The sequence below is a fragment of the Notechis scutatus genome, chromosome 3 (genome assembly GCF_049901735.1).
Source record: "Notechis scutatus isolate UNSWTSFEM ecotype Mainland chromosome 3, rNotScu1.2, whole genome shotgun sequence".
Classification (NCBI taxonomy): domain Eukaryota; kingdom Metazoa; phylum Chordata; class Lepidosauria; order Squamata; family Elapidae; genus Notechis; species Notechis scutatus.
Genome location: NC_142011.1, coordinates 132,781,650 through 132,806,201, shown reverse-complemented (window position 1 = coordinate 132,806,201; position 24,552 = coordinate 132,781,650). Strand labels below are relative to the sequence as shown.

Here is a 24,552-nt window from a genome sequence, read left to right as displayed (position 1 = left end):
GGAGAAAGATGTGCTTTCCTCATCTGATGCATGAAATGCAGGTGCTGCTTTCCACGCTTCACTAAGGATGACGTGTGAAGAGACCAATTCAGATTGTTAATTATTTGCACCCCAAGATACTTAGTACTGTTGACCACTTCTACAGCTACATCCTTGATACTGAGTGGAATATGACTATGCTGGCTCTGTCTAAAATCTACAATGATCTTTGTTTTATTAACATTTAGAACTAGGTTACTTTTATTGCACCAGTTCACCAGAACCTTCACCTCTTCCCTATAACCATCTTCATTGTTGTCCCGGATAAGACCCGCCACTGCTGTATCATCTGCATACTTCACAATATGATTTGTAGCAGATTTGCACACTAGTTGTGGGTCATCAAGGTGAACAGTAGTGGATTCAAGACACAGCCTGACAGAAACCTGTACTCAAGGAGATGGAATTGGAAACTTTTCTTCCAACTTGCACACATTGGGGCCTATCAATAATGCTTTTCACATTCCCCTACTGGTTAGCCATAGATAAAGCAAAAAAAAAAAAAATGTTGATTTTGAAAACAGACAGCTGTGGATCAAATTCAGTTTTCCCCCCAGGGTTGGGGATGAAAACACTGGTAGAGAGGAATACATGAAAATTCTGTCAATTGGTTTTATAAGTTCTCTGCAAAAGAGGCTTTGATTTAGCTTCTTCATTCCCAGGATGTTTAAGAATTTGTTTTTGTGCCTAATTTATTTTCTCAAGGGGGCAGAGGGTGCAGAGGTTTTCATTTTTTTTCTGCTATATGTACTGCTATTCCTTTGCACTCATATGACGAGCTTGCAAAAGTTACCTTACCTTTTTTGGGGGGGGGGGAGGGGAATCAGGGAGATTTGGAATGGGACAACTTAATTTGACCAATTAGCCACAGGCCAACTCGCCATAGCCAACTTACCATAGGACAACTCGCCATGGCCAACTCACTGCAGGACAACTCAATTTAACAACAATTCAATTTAAATAATTTAAATATTATTTTAATTTTTGTCATTCACATTTCATTTTGTCTCCCCTTTTGCATTCTTTCTTTGATTATTCTATTCCACCATTTCTTTGACATTAGTGTGATGCTTGTTCTGTGGCAAGTTGGCCATGGTGAGTTGTCCTACAGTGAGTTGGCTACAACAAGTTGACTGTGGCCAATTGGTAGCAGTGAGTTGGCCGTGGTGAGTTGCCCACACTGAGTTGTCTCATGGTGCTGGTTTTTTTTATGAATGTTAGAGGATTTTGATCAGAAAAAAGAACAATCTCCCAGGTTTTGCCTTTGATAGCATGGGTTGGTATTTGTCTAAGTGCTGATTTTAGATATGAGAAGGCTCAGTCTGAATCCAGGATCTAAGACAAGTTTAATTGCCATCAAAATGAGGCTAGTATTTGACTGCATTTAGCTCTGCTTGGATTAAATATGAAGCACAGAAGAATCTTCATTACGACCACTACAAGCCCATAAGGCATAAGAAGGAACAATATTTATAGCTATGACTCATAGTGATTTCCAAACTGCTCTCATGACAATTTCTAATTGTGATATCCAACCACTTTTCTCCAAATCGCCCAAGGCTTTTAGCAGTCTAAAACTCTCCATAGTCCTGACTGTGTCAGCTGTAATCTGTGAGGCAGCTACCCACATAAGACTCTTTAAACTGAATAAGGTGAAATAGCTTCATTCATGAAAAGTAGACTGTTTTCCCCAATGCTCCTTTGGAAATTATGAATCTCATCACCATCAATGCTTCAGCCTATTTAATTTAACAATGGTGTCTCCTTTTATTTACAAACCAATCTGATGCCAACCACAGGTGATCTATATATCTCTGTTTAATTTTTGGGTAGAGCAGAAGAACTGCTGGATTGAAAATGAATGCCCTGCAGAATATCATAATGAATCATAATTATATTTAATAAAAATACACATCACAGACTAGGGACGGTAATGTGAAGGATAATAATGTGGATCACAATATCCTTTATATCTACTAGTTAGTCCTAAAGCTGATTAAACATAATATGACATGACCAAAATTTGGACCAGAATTTTCTTAAAAATTAATTTTCTTAATTCTTAAATGAATTAAATGAGTTGCACCTGATTTTTAACCCCCCCCCCCCATGGTTGTTAGGCAAATCACTGTAGTTTTTAAATGAAATGTGCCACATTAAGCTTCTTAATATGCTTATTGGAACCCAACTGGGAAGGTTGAAAACAATGATCTTATGTTCCTGGGACATGACACACATAATATACATGCCAGTTGCCAAGTGCCCAAATTTTGATCACATAACTGAAGATGTTGCAATGGTCATAAGTGCGAGGACCAGTCAGAAGTCACTTTTTCAATGCTGTTGTAACTTCAAATGCTTGCTCAACAAATGGTTGTAAATTGAGAACCTTCGGAATATGTTATGTATTTGCTAAATGGCAGTGTAATATTTTAAAAATAGTCTTCAAAGTGCATAATTAAAAAAATATTGATTTTTTATCAATCACATCTTAGACAAAAACTACTTTATATTGTGGAGTAATGTGCATTGTTTTAATCTACCCCACAGATTTTAAGCTATCCCATCAATTCATAGTTTGCTTACTGAAAGATAGAAAATAAACATTGCAATAAAGAAACAACTTAGGCAAATGCATTAAAAAAAACAACAGAATTTTCCTCTCTGGGTTCTCAAAACCTCAGGAAATTTCCCATTAAAACTGAGCATCTCACCCTGCAATTGAATTATAGTTGGGTTCTTCAGGATTTAGCATTAATTAGAGTGGAAACTCCAGCTACCAGAATTAATTTTTTGGGCACATCTTTTGACTGTTTTTGTATGTTGTCATTGCATCTGTTTGGAAAGTAAATCAGAATAAGAGAAAGGTTTATGAAAAAATACAAGCATACATTCTAAGCCAGACACTGGCACACTTCTGACATCTAATGGCAGTATCAAAACTGGTATCCATAACAACATTGCATATGCATATTGTATTTTGACATGGCTGTGTAAGATTACAAATACAGCAGAATGGCTTAGGTTTTTGAAATGCTTGAGTTCTTTCTTTTTTGCTGTTCTGTGGAAGTGTACGTTTAACTGATACATGAAAATAAAAATAAAAAACAGTATTAGATATATTTAGTATTAGATATATGTTAACTTTTCTTGTATTTGACTTTTCTTCTATTTCTTTGCATTTTCTTCTGTTTTCTGTTTGCTCCAGGAAAAATGCCAAGAGCAATTTGAGTTGAACAGTAAATAAAGTTCTGCCAATCAATCAATAAATACATTTTATTTCTTTAAATTAAAAAGTGAACAATCTCCATTGCTAACGCTATACTATTAAATGCATGAACTTTTAAAAGTGTACAGTTACTTAAGCCTTTCTTAAAACAACAAAAACCAAAACAGTGTTGTAATAGAAGATAGTAAGATTTGTTTTACCATTTGGTAGATATTCTTTGGATCGCCACACAGATTTCGACAGAATATTCAACATCTACTCAGGAAATGGTTCCATATTTGTTTCTAAGAGCATTGATCGAGAAGCGGCCCCATGGCATAACCTCACTGTTGTTGCAACTGAAATTAGTAAGTTGTATGTACACTACAATCTTATGTTGAATGCTGAAATTTTATCCATGCATTATTATTTATGTGATCTATGACTTTATACCCAGCAATCAAATGTATGTTCTACTATTTTTGCTTACACAACATGACACCCAATGTGATTATACTTACAGGTTTTTTCGAATTCATTTACAATACAATATGTATTATTAGTGCATTTTAAATGCTAATGAAGATGGAAAATAAATATATTCAAGGCTACCAAATATGGGTTTCAAAAATCCAAGCTGCAACTAGATGGCAGTCCAGACCTATGGAAAACAAATCCTTGCATACTTTTTTCTTCAAGACATGCTAGATTTGTTTGTTTTGTTAGTTTTCCAGCATTTGTTAATAATCCTGAAAATGATTTTTTTAAAAAAGATAAGGAAAGTAAGAATACATGATATAGCCGTAAAATCTAGTGAGAAAATAGGTAATAGTTTTAAACTAGCTTGAAATTGCTTTAACAGGCCTTTTACTGGTCAGTGCTCAATAGAGAACACATAACTATTTTGCTTGACCAAGTTATTGTGGCAAACATGGTGAGCAATTTTGCATGGTTTCTCAACACTTTACCAGAATGTTCCACCTATTGGTTTTAAATTGAACAGACAGTTTGTCTGACTTATTATAAACAACTGCCCACAGTTTCAAGGTGGAACTTTGATCATCTGAATTGAAAATACTGAAAACTGAACCTGCAATTTTTCTGTAGAGGTTCTTAGTCATCCAAGTCATGGTTGTTCCAAAGATGCTTTTTCAGGAGGCAACTTCTTGTTTTTTTCTCTGAAGATGTTTCACTTCTCATCCAAGAAGCTTCTTCAGCTCTGACAGGACAGTGGAGAATGGAAGGGTTTATATTCCTTGAAGACAGTTGGTCTTTTACATCCTTTTAGAAGGTTGTTGAAGCACTTGGAGGTTTATCTGTGTCCCCAGGGTCACCTGAGTAGTGCTCCTGGTTTCTGTAGTCTGCAATCCCCCCTCCCAGAAATCCATTCCTACTCCCAAACCATTCCAAGGGTGTTCATCCCAAATTGTATAGCTAAAAGTCTGTAGAGATTCTCAGTCATCCAGATCATGGAAGGATTCCATTCCCCACTATCCTGTCAGAGCTGAAGAAGCTTCTTGGATGAGAAGCAAAACATCTTTAAAGAAAAAACAAGAAAGGCTCCAGAAAAAGCACCTTTGAGAAAGTGATTTTTTTCCTTGCAAAGTACATCTGTCATGGTGAGCACTAGATCTTCTCTTGCATTTTTGCATGAAAGTTAATAGGCTCTCTCTAGTCTATGAGAGTACAAACTTGGGACTGCTGCAATTAGACAGAATTTCTAAAAAGTGATGACAAGGCCTAGTCCCTGTACAAATTTATTTGGAAGAGAATCCTATATACTCAATGGGAAAGTGTATTGGGTTTCAGTTTTGATATGAAATGTTAATATTGCTGTGTATTACTGTATTAAATTTCTATATTGCCACAATCAAAACAGTTTGGCTGGGATAACTTTAGAAATGTCTTGATTGCTTAGAACCCTTGACAGCCAAGGCCAAAATAAAGACTTTATTATCTTTAGTCCTACCTACACTAAAAAAAATGCACTTGGTAAGACGTTCAGTTGAAAACAGAAAGGTCTGAATTTAGATATATAGGATTGCACTGAATCTATATACTCTCTCCTTCTGCCAAAGAAATATTTTGAAGTCCCACAGGCAAATGTAGCAAATGGAGCTTTTGACAAAATGACAGAACAACATTATGATATCACAATGCAAGCTCTGCCCCTACCTACTTGCATGAAACTCATGATTTAAGAAAAATGGAGTTTGTGTCAATATGTCATGAGGTATATTTCATATTTCATTATTTACTCCTCTGTGGCCATGAAAGTGCTCCTAATTCTTGGAATACATTTTATTAAATTTTGCTATTATATTATTTCAGAATGACATTTCTAAAGTGTACTTTGAGAGGTGCCATGCTTACAACATAGGCACTGACACTTATTCTTGAATCTCGGGAAAAGAAGTGATACAATATTGTGATCAAATTCCATCTTGTCCATTTTGTTTCAGGCAATCCAAAACAAAGTACTCAGACTCCCATCTTCATTCGGATTTTGGATATAAATGATCATGCCCCAGAGTTTGCCAAGTTCTATGAAACTTTTGTTTGCGAGAATGCAAAAGCAGGACAGGTAATACAGCAAATATTATCATGTCTGATTAACTGCATTTTTCTCTGTCTCAATTATAAAAATGAATTTATTATTTTTTTAAAAATACGCTATATTTCAGTAGTCTTAACAGTAACTTTGCTTCACCAAAGTTCTGAATAAAAGAAAGCAGATGTGGTTCCCATGCTATTGATTGATTTGATTTTATGGCAATACATAACAGCTTTCAGAAGTTAACAGTAATATAAACATGTGTATAGAATTATGTGTGTCCTTATCAATAAAAAAATTAATAATTTAAAGTTCAAGAACAGAATCATAAACTAAACACCATCATACTAATTTCCAAGCATGTTACACAAACGTTCTGCTTTAGTCAAGTTTTGGACATCTATCATCGAAGAAGCTAGATAATCCAACTACGAGAGGGACGTAGTCCCCCCCCAAAAAAAAAAAAAAAAACACAACAACACCAGGGCTACTACTCTAATTACTTTATGACTGAGAAACTGTGTTTGGGCCTCAGATTCCCATACTTCATTAAGGAATTATGAGCTGGGTGGACAAGTTGATTTCAAGTGGGGGAAAGACAGTCTTGTAATTACATCTGGAATGCACTCTACCTGGGACTACCTTCAAAAGTTTGAGCTAGTTCAAAATACAATACCCTAGCTGTTCGAAAATACTTGCTGATAGAAACACATTACACCTGTGTTTTGGTCCTTTGTATTGCCTTTCTATTGGCTTCTGAGTGCAATTTAAATGACAATTTTGACCTTTGAAGTCCTAGATGACTTCTGTATGAAGTATTCCAGGACAATCAACTTCAACCCATCTCAATCTGCCTGATATACAGTAGGTGTCCCAGAAGAAGTTGCTTGTGGCCCCTGTGCAACTAGCAGATAATTCACAAATATTTTTCCAGATGTATTATATGTTATGAATATTATACCATAGATATGTACTTGATAATTTACTGGATCTAAGCTGTGAAAAGATCCCAGCTTCTGTAGATCTGGTGCTAATTCTTGTGTTCAGTGTTCAGTTCAGCCCTTTCCAGCCACTGGTAGGATTACCAATGCCAGCCAACATCTCCAGCATCTCTACATCCCATATAGGATCTTTCATTATCATGGCACTTCCTCTGCTTGATCTTTCAGCTGGTGCTTCCTCAGGCATTTTTTTCAGCCACTCATCTTTTGGTGTCATCTTACCAAGGCATTCCAGATGCTTTGGGTTTTATTCAGGATGGTGGCTTCAACACTCACAAGATCCTGCCCACCTTCTTTCTGGCTGATGTACAATTTCTGACTTGGGATGGATGTTCTGTACATTGTGAGGAACTTCTGGACTTTCACATCAGCAGCCTTCATGTCCTCCTTTGGCCAATTCATTATACTGACAGGGAATCTGATAACTGGTAGGGCATACACATCAATGACATGGAACTTGTACTCGTTAAACTGACTCTTCTGGACCTGCTTATCCTTTGTTGGTTCTTAGATGTTGCTAACTTCCTTCTCATCATGGTTCCCATGTGAGATATCAAGGTATTTGGGATTTCTTGGTATTTGAGGGATACTAACTTATTTTGGGATACCAAGGCATTTCAAGATGGTCTATATGTCTGCCACTGGTAGTTCCACCCTATCGGTCTTAGCTATTCTCTCTCTATTGACTAACATCTGGCCACACTTCTCTAGTCCAAATAAGATTCCAATCTGTGTGTGTATGTACTTGTATACATACATACATACATACATACATACATACATACATACATACATACATACATACATACATACATACAGATACATACATCATTTGTGTTTGTTGAAGTCACACAAACTGTTGGCCTTTGTGTGTTTTGTTCATCTTTCTCCTGACTGTTTTCTCCTTCTCTCTTTTATTTTTCTCTTTCTCTGTGTGGTCATTTGAAATCTTATCAGGCTTACACAGAAGCCTGAAAAAAGACATGTGTTCTCAGTAGCACAGTGTGATCTTGAGCTTCCAAAGATTTCTAAATTATTTTTAAAGCATGCACAACCTTAAAAATTGCATTTATAGGGAAAAGAGAAGCTTCCTTTAATTATTTCTATACATGTATACTCAAAAGTCCAATTGGCCTCCCCCAAAAGTTGGGTATTTAAAAAAAATTAAAAAAAAACTTCCATTGTTTTTTTTAATCACACTTTTATTACCACTTTTCCTGCAAATTGACATTCAACAATCAATCATGGATCACACCCTCGCCTTTTCCTACTTGTGTTTATGAGGTACAAGCCCTGAGAAATGAACAAAATTCCATTTAAAGATGTTGTAGAACAAATCAATGATATTATTACCACTTGTGCTGTGAATGGTCTTTTCCTTCTATCATATTAAGCATTGTAATTTGGCTGTCATGTTTCAACTGGCTTGATGAGGGTCAGCAATGTATTAGGGGGCACAGTTTGTGTTCTCTGCATAGATACTGGCACCAGGTCAACTAAGAATGCTTTGCAACAGGGGGAAAAAGTCTTCTTTTTAAGGGCATTACATATGGAACAGAAAATCAATAGCTAGTTCAGGTAGATAGGAAGAATTATATGCTTGGCTGATTACTAATGCACACTTACATACAAACAAATGTCCTTTTTTAGAGCAGGGCTGTCAGCTGGCTAAAGGATTGTTTAGTTATTTAGCTTGCCTCTGATTAATTAATTGATTTTGTACAGGTAAAATTTATGTTCAGGCAACCTCAATGAAGTTGCCCCACTAAGAATTCTGAAGGAGATAAACAGGCCTTTGCATTCCTCAACTGCATTTTCAATAACTTCCTCCATATGCTGTGACTTGACTTAACTCTCCAGCTTCTTAGCTCACTTGAGATCAGGCTGACTGAAGTAACTTTAATGTCCCCCCTTAGTCAGAGTTCAGATATTAGTTAGAGCTTGGCTCTATTTACACAATGAACTCAACTTAGAGCAGGGGTGTCAAACTCACATCATCATGGCAGCATCACATTATGTATCAGGACTTTTTCCCCCTTCACTAAACCAGGCATGGGCATGGCCAGCAAATGATGCACCCGGCCCATGGTCCAAGAGTTTGACAGCCCTGGATTAGACAGAGTAGAATGTAAGTATTGCGGCTTAACAATTTTTTTTTATTTTCTGATGTTACTCACAGTTTACTCTTATTTTAGAAAAATGCAGGAACCATTATTTGAAGGAAAAGGGAGAATTGTGGGCCTTATGCAATTTTAGAACGAAAAAACAACAACATGGGTGTGATTTACTTATTTCTGACAGGCAACATAATGCAACTATGCAGAATACACAATCATATCTTTTGTGCTGTGATGTCATGGGATATAACTCATCATTTTAATGTCATTGTGGCTTGTAACAGACAACCATGAAAGAAATCTTTCATTTTCTACTAGTATTCAAAACACTGAAATGTAAAGCTTTCCTAGTTCTTATTTACGATAAAGACAACATTTACCAAAAAGGAAACTAAATTCAGAAATTAAAATGCATAGATGATATAAATACTTTGTCTTTTCGTATCACTTACACTGCCTCCTAATATTACTTTTGAGAAGTTTGACACCACTTCCTAGGTGGCTTCCCGAGGTGGCCTTATCAAGGCTTTACCAAGAGGTGGGGGATTGGTCCTTTGGATTGGTCAAATGATCTTTGAATCATACTAAACCATAGTGTTTTTTTTTTCCCCAATGACACAGTAGAAGTAGCATATTTGGGAGTACAATGTCCCATCTTCCAATATAACCTCTTGTACAAAAGAGTTCATTAACTTTCACTCCATCTCAGATCTAAACTTTGAGATTTTTTTTTCAATTAAATATGTTGTCTTTGCAACTGTTTGGAAGAGTTTCTTTTTATAAAATGTCTAGATTCTATTCACATGTCCGTTATTTATATCCTTTGATTTTCAGTAATGGTCTCATCTTTATATATCTGTAAAGCCTATGGGCTTGCAGCTTGCTATATACTTTATATCATTTTTACTTTTTATTTCATTTTGTTAAAAAACAACAAATTAACTTAAGTGAGGAATGTTCTTCTATAAGGCCATATCTTCATAAAAAATAATTATTTAAAGTCTGGTATTTATAGAATCAGTTTCCTTTAATGTATGTTTTATATATTGTCATGATCATCAAATTCGATCCACTTGTTAAGGCACTCATTAAAAAATCAGGAGACTGTGAGTTCTAATCCTGATTTAAGCATGAAAGCCAACTTATTCGACTTTGCACCAGTCACTCTCTTTCAACTCAGCTCATCTGATGGGTTTGTTGTGGGGAAAATAGGAGGAGGAAGGAATGTTGGATATGTTCACTGCCTGATTTATTTCTAAAAATCATAAAGGCGGGAATAAAACATCTTTAAAAATCTAACAATAAAAATGTCAAGGTAAATACAGAATACTATTTAATATGGAATAGGTTTTATCATTGGTTAGAAACACGAGGTATAATTTGAAGATGAAAGAATCAGGTGAGGGAAACCTGGAAAGAGATACTGTTTGTATTATAGACAGAGGAATGTAAGCATTAGAATGATAGGGGAGTTGTCATATTATATGATGGTGAGAAATTTTTGTATAAAAATTTATATATATAAATTTGCATATATGTTATTTTGTTTTTCACTTCTATTTTATGGCAATTGGAATTCCATGTCCAAATACACTGTTTTCAATATATTCATATGTAAACAATAAAAATATATATTCACCAAAAAATCAAGGTTATTTCAACAAGACCTGAAAGAATTGACATTTGGTAAAATGGAGCTAATTTTCCTAAAACAAATAGATAAAATTTAACTATGAGGACAATTCCTTCTTCCACGCTCTGGAACTATAAGTGATCTTATTACTAGTCTCCCTAATTCACTTACCTATCTTGCTTTTGTGAGCATCTACAAATTGGTAAATAATTGATTTGATATATGTATGGGAGAACTTTTCTTATACAGTGCTTCAGGAAAGGTGGTAAAGCTTTGTCTTGACAGAGGAATTAAAATTGTTGACAGTTTTTAGACTCCTATCTGGCTTATTGTGCCTGCAGATGTCAACCTAGGCTGAATCAAAGCAGTAACAGCAATTCTGAAAAGCAAAAGCACCAATTTAAAGCAAAAATAATCTTTCACAACATGGTTCTTTTGTGAACAATGGCAGTACTTTACAATATATATTCAAAATTTGGAGTGCTTACTGCCATATCTTTATTCATGGTCTTTCCATAACTCTATTAAGTGGGAGGATGAATGGGAATTTTCCTCTATCAGAAGACCTACACATAAAATAGTGTTACTATAAGCAGAAAGGGACAGTGCATTTATATGGTAAATTATATAAAGATTGAAAAGATAAAATACTGTTAATACCTAAGAATGACTGTTATTCAGAAACCAATCATTTTGACTGATGATATATCACTTTTTCTAGTCCTTGTGGTTACAAAAAGCTACAATTGAAGTTTTTCAAGAAAGTGGGAAAAGTCTGAATAAGGAGGTAAACTACATTACAGTGGCTTCTGTAACAAACAGCAATGGTACTAAAAGAACAACATGTATGCAATGACATAATACCACTATTATGTATTAGTGCCAGGACACTCATATTGTTATTTACTCACCCTGGTTGACCAGCCATAGTTGTCCATCTATCAACATATATGACCTATGTCCTATTACTTGCTGTTTATATGTACAGTGTGAGCTTATGCACCGGAGACAAATTCCTGATCACACTTGGCCAATAAATAATTATATTCTGTTCTGTTCTGTTATAATAATTTAGATGGACTATAATGTCTTAGCAAAGGGGTTACCATGACAATTTATTAGATCTTAGGCTATTTCTTGTGTAGCTGAGAGTAAACTAGAAAAACCAATCTTGTTGCAAACTAGGAACTATGTTTTAAAATGACAAGTGTGTCAGAGGCATGTTGTGGGGTAAAAGGGGTACAGCATGGGTTGGGGAGGGTACAAGGAGTACATGAGAGGAGAGAGTCCAAGAACCTACACAACAGACTTAGTGCAGGTCAGGGTATGTGTGCAAGAGATTGCACAAGAGGTGCAGTGGAGATCTGTGAAGGTGGTTGAAGGTGGGATTCAAATTTTTTTACTACTGGTTCTGTGGGCGTGGCTTGGTGAGCATGGCAGGGGAAGGGTACTGTAAAATCTCCAGGCAGTATTTATTTGCTGGTTCTCCGAACTACTCAAAATTTCCGCTACCAGTTCTTCAGAACTGGTCAGAACCTGCTGAAGGGAGGATGTGCAAGAGGCAGATTTTGTGTTAGCCAAAACAACACAGTAAAATAAATAGGTCATTGGACAAATCAATCCAGAGTTCTCAAGACACTCAGAGAGCAAATGAGTATCTCAAAATATATCATAGACATGTTGTGGTCGAGCTCTCTTGAGAAATCTGTAATGCATGTTATCTTGAAGAACATCTATCTATATGATTGCTAAGATCAGCAGCAACTTAATGGCACATAATCAGTCAACCAGTGAAGGATTGTATCTTTGTTCCAAATACTGTTCTGATTAGAAAGAATGGCAAACCCTTTTTTTAAAAAAAGAGGAAATAAGAGTATTACTTATACATTATACAATTATCTTATACATGTTATATAAGTTAGTAAGAGTAAATAATATTCAGAAATACAATTGAACCAATTTCCTTGTTCACTGAGTATTTGGCCTATTTTTATGCCTGTATATATGTGGTCCCTGCCAGATATCTTTATTAAAGTGTTGCAGAATACTGGAATTATTAGTATAGTTATGGCACATTATATGCATGGTTTGTATCCTTCAACAATAACCTTTCCTTCTAAACTCTATTTTTTTCAGGGTGGGGGCGTAGGTAGTTATTTCCTTTTTTTTTTTTTTTTCATCTTTATAAGTTTGTGTTTCAACAACTCCTCCAACCTGGTATGTTCAAGGTATTTTATATGACTATTGCAATCAGCCTTAGCTAACTGTCATAAGTTATCTGGGGAAAATTGAAACTGGAGTTTCACATATTTGAGAATAGCAGTTTGGACCAGTATCCCTAATATAAAATTTATGTCACAAACAGCAAAGGGGAAAAAAATAGAATGACAAATCTATTACAAGTTTTTGTATGAGTAGAGTTTCATGCTCTTCCAAAATAGACTGCATTACAGCACAAACAAAAGGCACTGAATGGAGACTGCTAGCCTCTATCTCTATTCAAACTGTACAGAAGAATTGGTTCTTTCTGAAAAAATGAATACAAAAGCCATGTCCATAAGTGTATTATCAAAGAAACGAACAAGAAAAGAACCACTTTATATTTGGGAAAAAAGTATATGATTAACAATCTCTATATCAAAATTTTATAGAGCAAAAGCAAAGCAACATCAAACACTGTAAAACCAATATGAGCCAAAATTATATAGGATTAAGATGTTGGGCTGATAGCAGGACAGGTTCAAGTTCATCCCTCAACAACATGGGCTTCCTGGATGACTCTGGGGAGTCACACTTTCTTAGCTGACTATATCTCATAGGGTTGTTATTGGGAGAAGAAAATGCAATGCCACCTTCAGCTTCTAAAGAAAAGCCATGAAAATATACATACACTTATGCACACGTGCATTTCTATCTGCTGAATAGGGTTCGAAGAGGATATATGTTGAAAGCCTTCCTGTAAGGAGATACAATATGAAGATTGGTGTTCTCAGTGCTTGCCCTCTTTTTAAAAAGAACTTAGCTCAAGAATGGTCTTCACCCTTTTTTGGCCTTCTGTAGAAACCTTTGGATATTAAACAGTTTGAGCAAGATCTGCTTCAAATATTGCCTTGTTATGTTTATGGTTTATTGTTTTATTAGGTTTATAGTTTTTATATTACTGCTCTTCTGCACTGTTGTCTCCAATTCAAGTCTGACCATGGTACTGAGGTCAATGAAGGACATCAGGTACAAGGTGCAGCTTTTGTTTCCTTTTATTGAAGCTTATTGAAGCACTCCAAGAAAAGGAGTCCTGGCCAAAATGCCAAGAACCCAGAAAAAAAAGATTAAGAAAGCTTTATATATTTTCACTAAAGCAGAAGGCAGGCTAAGGCGAGATATTTGAGAAATATCATCTAATAAACATCTAACAATTATTCTATTGGTCTCTAGCCATCCCTAATCATAGGTCTTAGCTAATGAATGCTTCAGGAGTTATCTAATACACGTTCTATTTGCTCCTGGCCATCTCTATTCCTAATTTCTAGCTGAGGCCTAATTTCTAATTTCTAGCTGAGGCCTAATTTCTAGCTGAGGCTCTTCGTTACTTTCTAACCACACAGCTTTCTAACCACACAGAATTACAAGCTTTACACCTGCATATTCCCTGTGAATAAGAATTCTTTGTTCTTGCCAGACAAACTCCACAGTTACAGGCTTCCTGGTCTCCTTTTAAGTGTATGCCATAGCCAGCATATCCACATTTTTTATCATTTAAGTTGTTTTCAGGCCGACCTGACTCTAAGACAACCTAAGAAATCCTGTAGAAAAATATTTTGGCAACAGCTTGCAATTGTTCTTCCTTGTTGTTGTCCTCTTCTACATTTTCTTTCCAGGAAAGTAATTCCCAACAATGTTCCTTCCTCTAGGTGTATTCCTGGGCATATATATTTGTATGTGTTTGTGCTTGGGGTCATGTACACACATACACAAACATCAAATACACTTAAACTTACTGAAACTTTATTTAATAAACTTAAATATATGTGTATATATGTTTGTGTACACACATACAAACATAAAGCATCAAAAATGCATGTGCATGTATAAAAATACTTTTTTATATATAAATATAAATATAAAATAAATTTAAATATAACAGAATAAAAATACTTTTTTTATTCTGTTATATTTTTCTCATGCTGCTTAGAATCATGATTACAATGACTGCTATACTTTCACTGTGGCTAAAGCCCTTACCTTCTGAATAGTAGGTTGCCGGTTCAAAACTTGGTATAATTTATTTTTAATACTAATTTTTTTTCTTTGAGCTTTTTATCTTTACCTGCTAGGTACCTGTATAGTTGGCAATATATCCAGTGGTACACCAGACATAAAAGAGATGGGGGCAGGGGTGGAATCCCTTTTTTTAAAAAAAAAAAAATGAAAGAGTAAAAATAGTAATTAAAAAAAATCTGCCAGCTTTATAATCAGCAATATTCTATTTATAAAGCAGGAGTTGCAACCATTATGTTATTACAGAAATGGTATATGCAGACTTACAAGGAAAGTGAAAGCATTGGTAAGCACAGAGTCAGTTGAAGAGGCATTATTTTCTCTACAGAGTAGTCAATGAACTGCTGACATGTGTTATCTGAAATGCACTTGAGGCAACATAAAATGGAAAAGTGTATTTTAGAACAAAAAACAAGTCCTGGGGTCATCTTAACAGAGAGTAGAGGATTAATAGAAGGCAATGTTATCGGATTCTGTACTCCAGAAATAGTTGCCTTCCCATTCTTCCAGTAGGGACACTGGAAAAGGAGACTCAAGAGTGTCAAGAAAAGGTTCTTCTGGAATAAATGAGACAGTTGATGCTTTCATCCAATACTTGGACAAAGCAGTGGGCTGAATTAGAGTCATTAATCTGAGATACAGGACAGACAAAAAATATTCCTTGTGAATGAGAGTCAATCCATCATTACCTCCAGTAGCATTTTGGACAGAGTGCTGGTTAATTTAGTATTCTATACCAGCCAGTTAGCTACTTTCCAGAAAGAATCTTTTCCATAGTCCAGCACACAGCTCATTTGATTTATTTTACTGTGTTAAGCATGGGATTGTCTTTGCGGGGGGAAGAAGTCTGACAATTTCAAGTTGGGGGATGTTTGGAGGAGGAAGGGTTTATTTTTATTTTTTAAGTAGGAAAAAAAACCTGTTAAATGGAAATAACTAAGATGATTGTACTTTGCACTTTGGAGTTTGACAACTACACTAACCATCAGTTTGAACTGGTATGAAATATGGTGCTGATTTTTAGCTGAAAGACATATATGGATTGGATCCAGGCTGCCAGTTTATCCTGTAACCCCCCCCCCACCCAATCCCTGGTATATCTTAACATATTAGGTCATTGTTCTTCCTCTGTCCAAAGTTCCTGCTACTGCAGATCTTGGACATCTTTAGTAGAATGACTTCCTAAGAAAAACTTGCCTAATATTCGAGTCTTTGGAGCACAAATGATTTTTTCCCCCTCCCAATCCTCTAATATCCTTGCTTGCATATTCTTAGGTCTTATACTTTTTTCCCTGAAGCTGCTGCTAGCTTTAAATTTGGTTTATGTGTTGCTGATGGTTTTCAACTCCTATTGTTAATATTTTTGTATAGTTTTGCTGTCATTGTTTTATAATTTTGTGTTATAGATGTTTCATGCACCTGCATACCACTCATCCAGAGAATAGAATAGAATAGAATAGAATAGAATAGAATAGAATAGAATAGAATAGAATAGAATAGAATAGAATAGAATAGAATACTTTATTGGCCAAGTGTGATTGGACACACAAGGAACTTGTCTTGGTGTAAATACTCTCAGTATACATATAACAAAAGATATATTAATTAAGATTTGAGAATCATAAGGTACAACACTTAATGATAGTCATAGGGTACAATAAGCAATCAAATCATACTAGGAAACAGTCAATATAAATCATAAGTATACAAGTGACAAAGTTACAGTCATACAGTCACAAGTAGGAGGGGATGGGTGATAAGGAGATTATCTGAGAAGATTACTGAGAAGATTAACAGTAATAGTAGTGCAGACTTTGTAATAGTTGAACAGTGTTGAGGGAATTATTTGTTTAGCAGAGTGATGGCTTTCAGGAAAAAACTGTTCTTGTGTTTAGTTGTTCTGGTGTGCAGTGCTCTATAGCGTCGTTTTGAGGGAAGGAGTTGAAACAGTTTATGTCCTGGATGTGAGAGGTCTGTAAATATTTTCACAGCCCTCTTTTTGACTCGTACAGTATACAGGTCCTCGATTGAAGGCAGGTTGGTAGTAATTGTTTTTTCTGCAGTCCTAATTATCCTCTGAAGTCTGTGTCTGTCCTGTTGGTTTTCAGAACCAAACCAGACAGTTATAGAGGTGCAGATGATAGACTCAATAATTCCTCTGTAGAACTTGATTATTTTATATGGAAAGTACAATAATTAATAAAAGATAGAAAATGGCTTTTAAAAAGAAGAAAGAAACATCTATCATAAACATCCTGCACACTTCAAAATATTCCGGGCAATATGCTATGGTTCACATATAGGATTCTAGCTTAATGTTAAGTTTCCTTCTTGCCCCACTTGAACTGTGAATACGGCTTATGATATACAAAAACATCCCTGTGATTACACAGTTTGGAACTTTGGTAATGATAAAATTGGGCATTTGGTTTTTTTTTAATAAATCATATTAGTTTTCTGCAACCCACAGAATTGTTTGGCCCTTTGCTTGAAAGCTATTATGTTTGAGCAACAGATAGATAACCACAAGGAACAGTCCCTCACAATGGTGGGAAATTGTGCTACTGCTCCTTTATATGTAGATCTGTTAAACTTGGTAAAACCATAGTAAAAGTTCATTCATGTGGTTCTTTCTAAACTGCTACAGGTATTTATCTGAACAGATTATGTTACGAAGCAAAAGATGTAACACTTATATACCTGACAACATATAATTATTTCCTTGCAGCTGATACAAACTGTTAGTGCTGTGGATAAAGATGAACCACCACGTGGACACAAATTTTTTTTTGAACTAGTGCCAGAGTACACAGTCCATCCAAACTTCTCTATTGTGGATAATAAAGGTAGGCTTTAATTATAGGTTCTCTATGTTATATAATGATTCCTTTGCTGACAATGTTTTAAATATAATTTTCCATGTCTTTGGTTCTTCTGGTACAGATAACACAGCAGGCGTTGTAACCAGACGGAATGGATATAGCCGCAATAAAATGAGTACCTATCTCCTGCCAGTAATAATATTTGACAATGACTACCCCATCCAGAGCAGTACAGGCACACTGAGCATCAAAGTGTGTGCCTGTGACAGCAGGGGAAATATGCAGTCTTGTAATGCTGAAGCTTTGCTCCTTCCGGCAGGCCTTAGCACAGGTGCACTCATTGCCATTCTGCTGTGCATTATTATTCTGTTGAGTAAGTGGACCATTTCCTTTTTCCTTCTTTGTACCTGGATATTGTTTCAAAGAGACTACATTTTCAGAAGAATTCACTATCTCCTTAATCCAGGCCAGGACTGTCAAACTTGCAGCCCATGGCCGGGAGGCATCACACGCTCACCATGCCTGGTTTAGTGAAGGGGAAAAAAGTCCCAATACATCACGTGATGCGAGTTTGACACTCCTGATCCAGGCTTTCACAAACAGTAAGTTCTCCAAGATTTAGGTGCTGGAGAACTCTCAGTCTTGTAAAGCCAATGATGCAGCACAATCCCAAGATTGGCTGAGATACTGGTGGACTACCATACATAGAATGGTAAGTTCTCCAGCATTTAGGTGCTGGAGAATTCTTCGTCTTGCAAAATCAAGCTTGTTGGCTTAGTTATTGCAAGCCGATTGGTCTTATTTAAAGATTGGTTTTAAAATGGAATATTTCTAAAGATAGTTCTGATACTGATGTTGGCATGACCCAGATGTCATTTTTATATTCAACAGTAATGTAGTACTCATTTTATTTCTGATTGATATCTCATTTCAAATCTCTACAGTTTCAAAAAAAAAAAAAAAACATTGAGATTCCGCCAGATACTTAATGTGTAAACAATTTTGTTCATTAGTACTGCATGTTCTAAGGTCCCTGGTAGATGAGAACTGCTGTTGATAGCAATAAATTGCTGATTGCTAGGAATTAAAGTTGGTATTTTTTTAAAAAAAATAGTTATTTAGATTTATCACCTGCTATTTCTCTAGAGGTTCAAGGCAACTTATGTCAGGATCTCCTTTCATCTCATGAAGATAGTTTTACTCAGTGATAAATCTACCAAAATCAGCTGTTTATCACACTGGTGATATTTGTATTACTAAAATCAAAACCCCATCATTATTCTTATTGCAAAACAGACATCCATTTACTCTTTAAAATAATCACATGTTATATATTGTACAATTGTTAAAGTTCAAGATCCCATCTGGTTAACTGGTATCAAAAATCACTATATTTGTTACACTGAATTATTGCACCTCAGATGACTATGGAATGCACCTGAGTTTTACTCTCTAATCATCCTGACCTCCATGAATTCAACTATACATTTCACTATGGAATCTGAGTGTTTGGTTTATTAAAATGTCAGATGACACCAAAATTGATTCTCACACTCAGAAGTTTTAAATATAATTTTTCATGTCTTTGGTTTTTCTGGTTTGTTGAAATTGAAAGTTCATTTTCTGTAAATATAAAATTTTAATAGGAAAAGTTAAAAGGTGTGCTCAAAAAAGAAACAAAAACCTGATGGAGAATAGAATCAAAACAGTTTGAATTGTTTTGTGATGATGTTGATAGTGTTGTGTGTTGGATGGAAAGACATGAGACACGTGGTAGCTCAGTGGCTTAATGATGCTGGAGATGATTTCAGCTTTGGCAGTTCAAACCTAGGCACAGCATGGGAGGGTAAGCTCTTGTCGCCCACATCAGCTTCTATCCACCTAACAGTTTGAAAGTATATTCTGTGCAAGTAGATAGATAGGTACCACTTCAGTAGGGAGATGAGCTGGTGCTCTGTGCAGGCAGTCAGATTTCAGATGGTTCTGACTTTTCCTGGTTGCAGTGCCCTCTTGCGAGGCAGTTCTGAAAAGGGAGGGGACCTTGGTGGACGCTACAGGAAGACCCGCTCATTTTTCTCTCTGGTGTGAACATATCCTCCTGTGGTACACTTTGGGAAGCATGCAAACTTGTCCTATAACAGGTCTGATCCCTTGGCAAGCCAGACTACTCTTGTGCCATAACATTGTGGTATCCTGGCTACTATAATAATGCTATTCACTAATAATAATAATGATGGAAAGATATAGCAACAATCAATATATATAACTGTTGAAGGATTTCAAAATACACTGTCAGATTACATTTTTGGAGATCATGCAAAAGTTCATAAAGCATCCAAATAGTCATAGTCATGAGATAGCATGATGTTGTTTTTAAACCAAGCTGTTAAAACCTGTTCTTTAAATAAAGTGCCAATCTTTAAGTATGACACTTGATGTTATTTCTCCTTATAACAACGATGAAAAATACTAGAGGAAGCTGACTGTGTAAACTAAAGAGCTGCTGTGAACTCACTCTGTAGATAAGACAGAAAAAGAATCCTGCTATTATTCCAACAAGCATTGTGAGGGGCCTTCCCCCGCTCTTCTGAAATCACTGCTCCATTCAAACATTCTGAACAGAATAGACCAGACCAGATAAGCCACCCGCATTTATTAGTCAATTTATTTCTGCAACATTTTAAATGATTCTCAGTACATTGAAAGCTTTCTTTGGGCATTTGTTATCTATGGTTACGAAATATACAAAAGGACTCTCAAGAATGTGGCACCTGCTGCTATTGTCTAAATATACACATAGGCAACCATAATCATAGATGACCTGACCACTAGTGTTTCCAGGATTCTCCTTTTGCCCTAATGGAAATAGTTATGAGGGAAATTGCTAGGAAGGCTGGGGAAAAGAAGGAAATTAAGAAGATCCAGACAAGGAATGTGGATGCATGGAAAAAGGGGGGCGGGGAAACTACTTTACAAGTTTTGATTTATAAAAGAATTGGTAAAAAGCAAACCTAGGCCAAAGTTGATATACTGATATTTGGGGGAAATTGAAAGCAGGTTTCAAGAGAGCTTACCCCCAAATAAAACAAATATTTCAATACACAGAAAGCAGATAAAAACTATTGTGTACAGAATGGAAAGTATAGACAGCATATAACAGTTGACAACATGTTGAATGGAAAATAGAATACATTGGGTCCATTTTGACATGGATTGTTTTAATAATTTTATTTTAAAACTAAGATTTCAAAAAAGATGGCCCTTATTATCCAGATAACAGATAATGAGACCTTGAAAAAGAATTCATTTCTACCATTTTGCAGATTTAAATAATATAAAAAGCACTCCAAAAGAGTTCTTCAAACAGAATCACATAACAAAAATGCAGGTAAACAACATATTTTACTAATCATAGCTATGGTAATTCTGTTGTGTATTTACCAATTAACTATGTATACATAAAACTTCAATTAACAATTGTATATAATATATGAGAAAACAATCATATCATTCTATGTATTACTTTTAAAAAGAGTGGAATATGGATTGGAGAGGCATAGTTCACCTGATTAAGGTGAGAATATGCCATTATTTCAGAAAAGAGGAAAAGTCAATTTATTTTTAGGTGTAGTGGAGAAAATATATAGCTTTTTTAAAAGTTATCTATGCCTTAAAATGCTTGTATTGCTTTTCTTTTATTTAATTTAATTTCCTGGCTTGGCCTTATCCTATTTTCTGAATTGCCCTACTCATCCCATGGCAGTACTTATGGTAGTAATTCTGACATTTCTCCAGAATTTCAAATATGCCTTCAGAACCAAAAGGTTACCTGTTTTTAGGTTCTAGGGTATAGCAATAGCAATTGCACTTAGACTTATATACCATTTCACAGTGCTTTACATCCCTCTCTAAGCAGTTTACAGAGTCAGCATATTGCCCCCAATAATTTGGATCCTTATTTTACTCACCTCAGAAGGATGGAAGGCTCAGTCAACTTTAAGCCTGATGAGATTCGAACTGCCAAATTTCAGGCAGCTGGCAGTCAGCAGAAGTAGCCTGTAGTATTGAACTCTAATCACTGCGCCACCACGGCTCATAAGTATGTGTACTGTAAATATTGTATGTTTGAATCTTGCTCACCATTCATGCTTGATCAGTGTCAGATTGAAACAAAATCTTATGCACATATTAAGATATACAATTCATCCCATGAAAGTGGGAATCTGGTTTAAAGATTAAAGTTCTTGCTCCTATGGATAAATCATAACATGCATGAGAACCTCCTTTGCTCTGGGCTCAAAAATACAGTGCATTCAAAAAGTATTCAAACTCCCTTCACTTTTCTCAATTTTGTTATGCTGCAGCCTAATTCTACATTTGTTGAAATTTATTTTTTTCTCTCATTAATCTACTCAGTAGCCCATAATGACAAAGTGAAAATAGAATTTTAGAAATCAGGCTGCAGCATAACAAAATTGACAAAGGTGAAGGGGATCTGAATACTTTCTGAATGCACTATAAATATATTCTGGTTAGATTAATCATTTTAACAAGCCCACTCATATGTCGGCCATTATATCTCCAAACAATATATAAAGAATAATCCCTGCAGTTTATTCTATATTGATAAAGAAGCTCTTTTCAATGAGCTTTTCTTTTTAACTCCCTTCATTTAATTAAGAGAGTAATATGTATCTTAATCTTACTTGTTGTAATTAATGAATGTTAAAGGTTCTTAGCTTTGCCAACATTGTTCCTAATCCACTAATTTCCTACTCAGTGCTCAATACCCATCTGTATTGTTACTGTTGTCTTCCAGTTTTGGTTGTGTTGTTTGCTGCAATGAAGCACCAGAGGAAAAAAGAGCCCTTGATCATTTCAAAAGATGATGTCCGAGACAACATTGTCACCTATAATGATGAAGGAGGTGGGGAGGAAGATACCCAAGCCTTTGATATTGGCACTCTAAGGAACCCTGAAGCCAGAGAAGAAAGCAAAATGAGAAGAGATGTGATGCCAGAAACTATTTTCCAGATAAGGAGGACAGCATCTTTGTGGGAAAACATTGATATTCAAGATTTTATCCATCGGAGACTAAAGGATAATGACTTGGATCCAACTGCACCCCCTTATGACTCTTTAGCAACATATGCCTATGAGGGGAATGATTCTATAGCAAATTCACTTAGTTCTTTGGAATCACTTACTGCAGATGGTGGAAATCAAGACTATGACTATCTGAGTGACTGGGGGCCACGATTTAAAAAATTAGCAGATATGTATGGTGGAGATGAGAGTGACCAGGACTAACTGCCTCCTTCAAGATTTCTGATGCAGCTCCAGCATTCTTGTGCATGAGCAGGGACCTCCCCTCCTCTCCCCTCCCCTCCTCTCTTCTCCATTCTCTCCTTTTTGTTTTCCTGAGTGAGGAGGCCAGGCAGCGGCCTTGTGCAGACAGTCTCATGATATGCACATGGAATATTCCTTGTAACTATAGAGACCGGGTAGGGGGAGATGTCCTACATGGAAGGAGCACCTCATTGATGTTGGAGATTCTTGGATCACGGCCTGAAAATAGTATTTTCTGAGTGGGTGCTTGCTGATGAGATCAATGCCTCTGTAATTAGATTAAAGTGGCCTATATTCTCTTACTTGGAAACAAACAAACAAACAAAACATAAGTGTGTGTTTTAGTAAAAGTTTGCTTAATAAGTCAGTGTGAATGAAAATAACTGTTTTTTAAGACAGAAGTAATATCTCATCCTTTTTGTCTAAGAGGTTAGAAAAAGGATATTCATTATTAATTGGGGTGGGTGGATAAATATCTTTAAAAGGCTTTTTGTGCCTTTCAGAAGGACTTTTGGGAACACAACTTTTTTTAAAAAAAAAATAACACTTCACTTTCCTCGCTACTGTCCCCTATACTGCCCTCTATCCAATAACATAAACTGATTACTCCTTTAAAAAAATAAGAATGAATATTACTGCCATATTTATTGAGTTAAAAATGTATGTGTTGATTCATATTTTTCTATCTATCTATACAAATATAAATATGTATATTTATATTTTTGTATTTTTATTAAATAAATTAGAATTTATGAATAGATTATGTTTTCATTTACTTCTGCTTTGTGTGGTCTTTACTCATACCTGTGTAGTATGTTTCAAGTTGAGTGAAAGGATGTTTCCATGCAGACTCTGTTTTTGCCCTGAAAACCATTTTCAGACTAGATGATGGTTCTTATCGCAATGGTCTTCCTCAAAACACTTGATGAGGAAAGTATGACTTCACATCCAACAGCACTTGTCTCCATCAATGGATCTGATTACTTTTCATGTTACCTTTTGTGATTTCCATGTCATGCAGTAGTTTATTATAGCAATAGATGTATATACTGTTTCATAGTGCTTTACAGCTCTCTCTAAGTGGTTTACAGCATCAGCATATTGCCAACAATCTGGGTCCTCATTTTACCAACCTTGGAAGGATGGAAGGCTGAGTCAAACTTGAGCTTCGAACTGCTGGACTGCAGTCAGCAGTAAGCAGAAGTAGCCTGCAGTACTGTATTCTAACTACTGTGCCACCGTGGCTCATTATGAAGATGTTTTCAAAAATCCTTCACCCCATCGCTCATTTTAAAGATAATACAGATAATCTTTGTTTAATGACTACAATTGGAACCGTCAATTTGGTGTTCAAGCAAAGTTATTCCTAAATGAAAACCCAACTGTGCTTATGATTGTACTTTAGCTTTCATTTGCTTTCCAGACCTGTAATGATCATAAATGCCAGGATTGATTGGCCTTGCTCTTGAGACAGAGAGGAGAGAATATACTTTGGCAGCAATTTAGTCCTGTGAAATGGAGACAGAAATTAACTTTGCTGCCCAGTCGAGATGG

The 24,552-nt window shown here is 35.7% G+C and overlaps 1 protein-coding gene across 2 annotated transcripts in view; it reads left to right on the top strand.

The window, feature by feature from the left end:
* Positions 1 to 23,651, top strand: part of CDH9 (cadherin 9) — a 165,200-nt gene extending 141,549 nt beyond the window's left edge. Inside the window, exons 8-12 of one of the 2 annotated variants that reach the window (XM_026675384.2) lie at positions 3,479 to 3,615; positions 5,710 to 5,831; positions 17,556 to 17,673; positions 17,771 to 18,022; positions 22,469 to 23,651. In XM_026675384.2, the coding sequence (XP_026531169.2) occupies positions 3,479 to 3,615; positions 5,710 to 5,831; positions 17,556 to 17,673; positions 17,771 to 18,022; positions 22,469 to 22,959 (1,120 nt within the window). In that variant the 3' untranslated portion in view covers positions 22,960 to 23,651. The remainder of the gene's footprint in view (positions 1 to 3,478; positions 3,616 to 5,709; positions 5,832 to 17,555; positions 17,674 to 17,770; positions 18,023 to 22,468) is intronic. The other variant, XM_087961178.1, reaches the window with a different exon arrangement.
* The last annotated feature ends 901 nt before the right edge of the window (positions 23,652 to 24,552 follow it).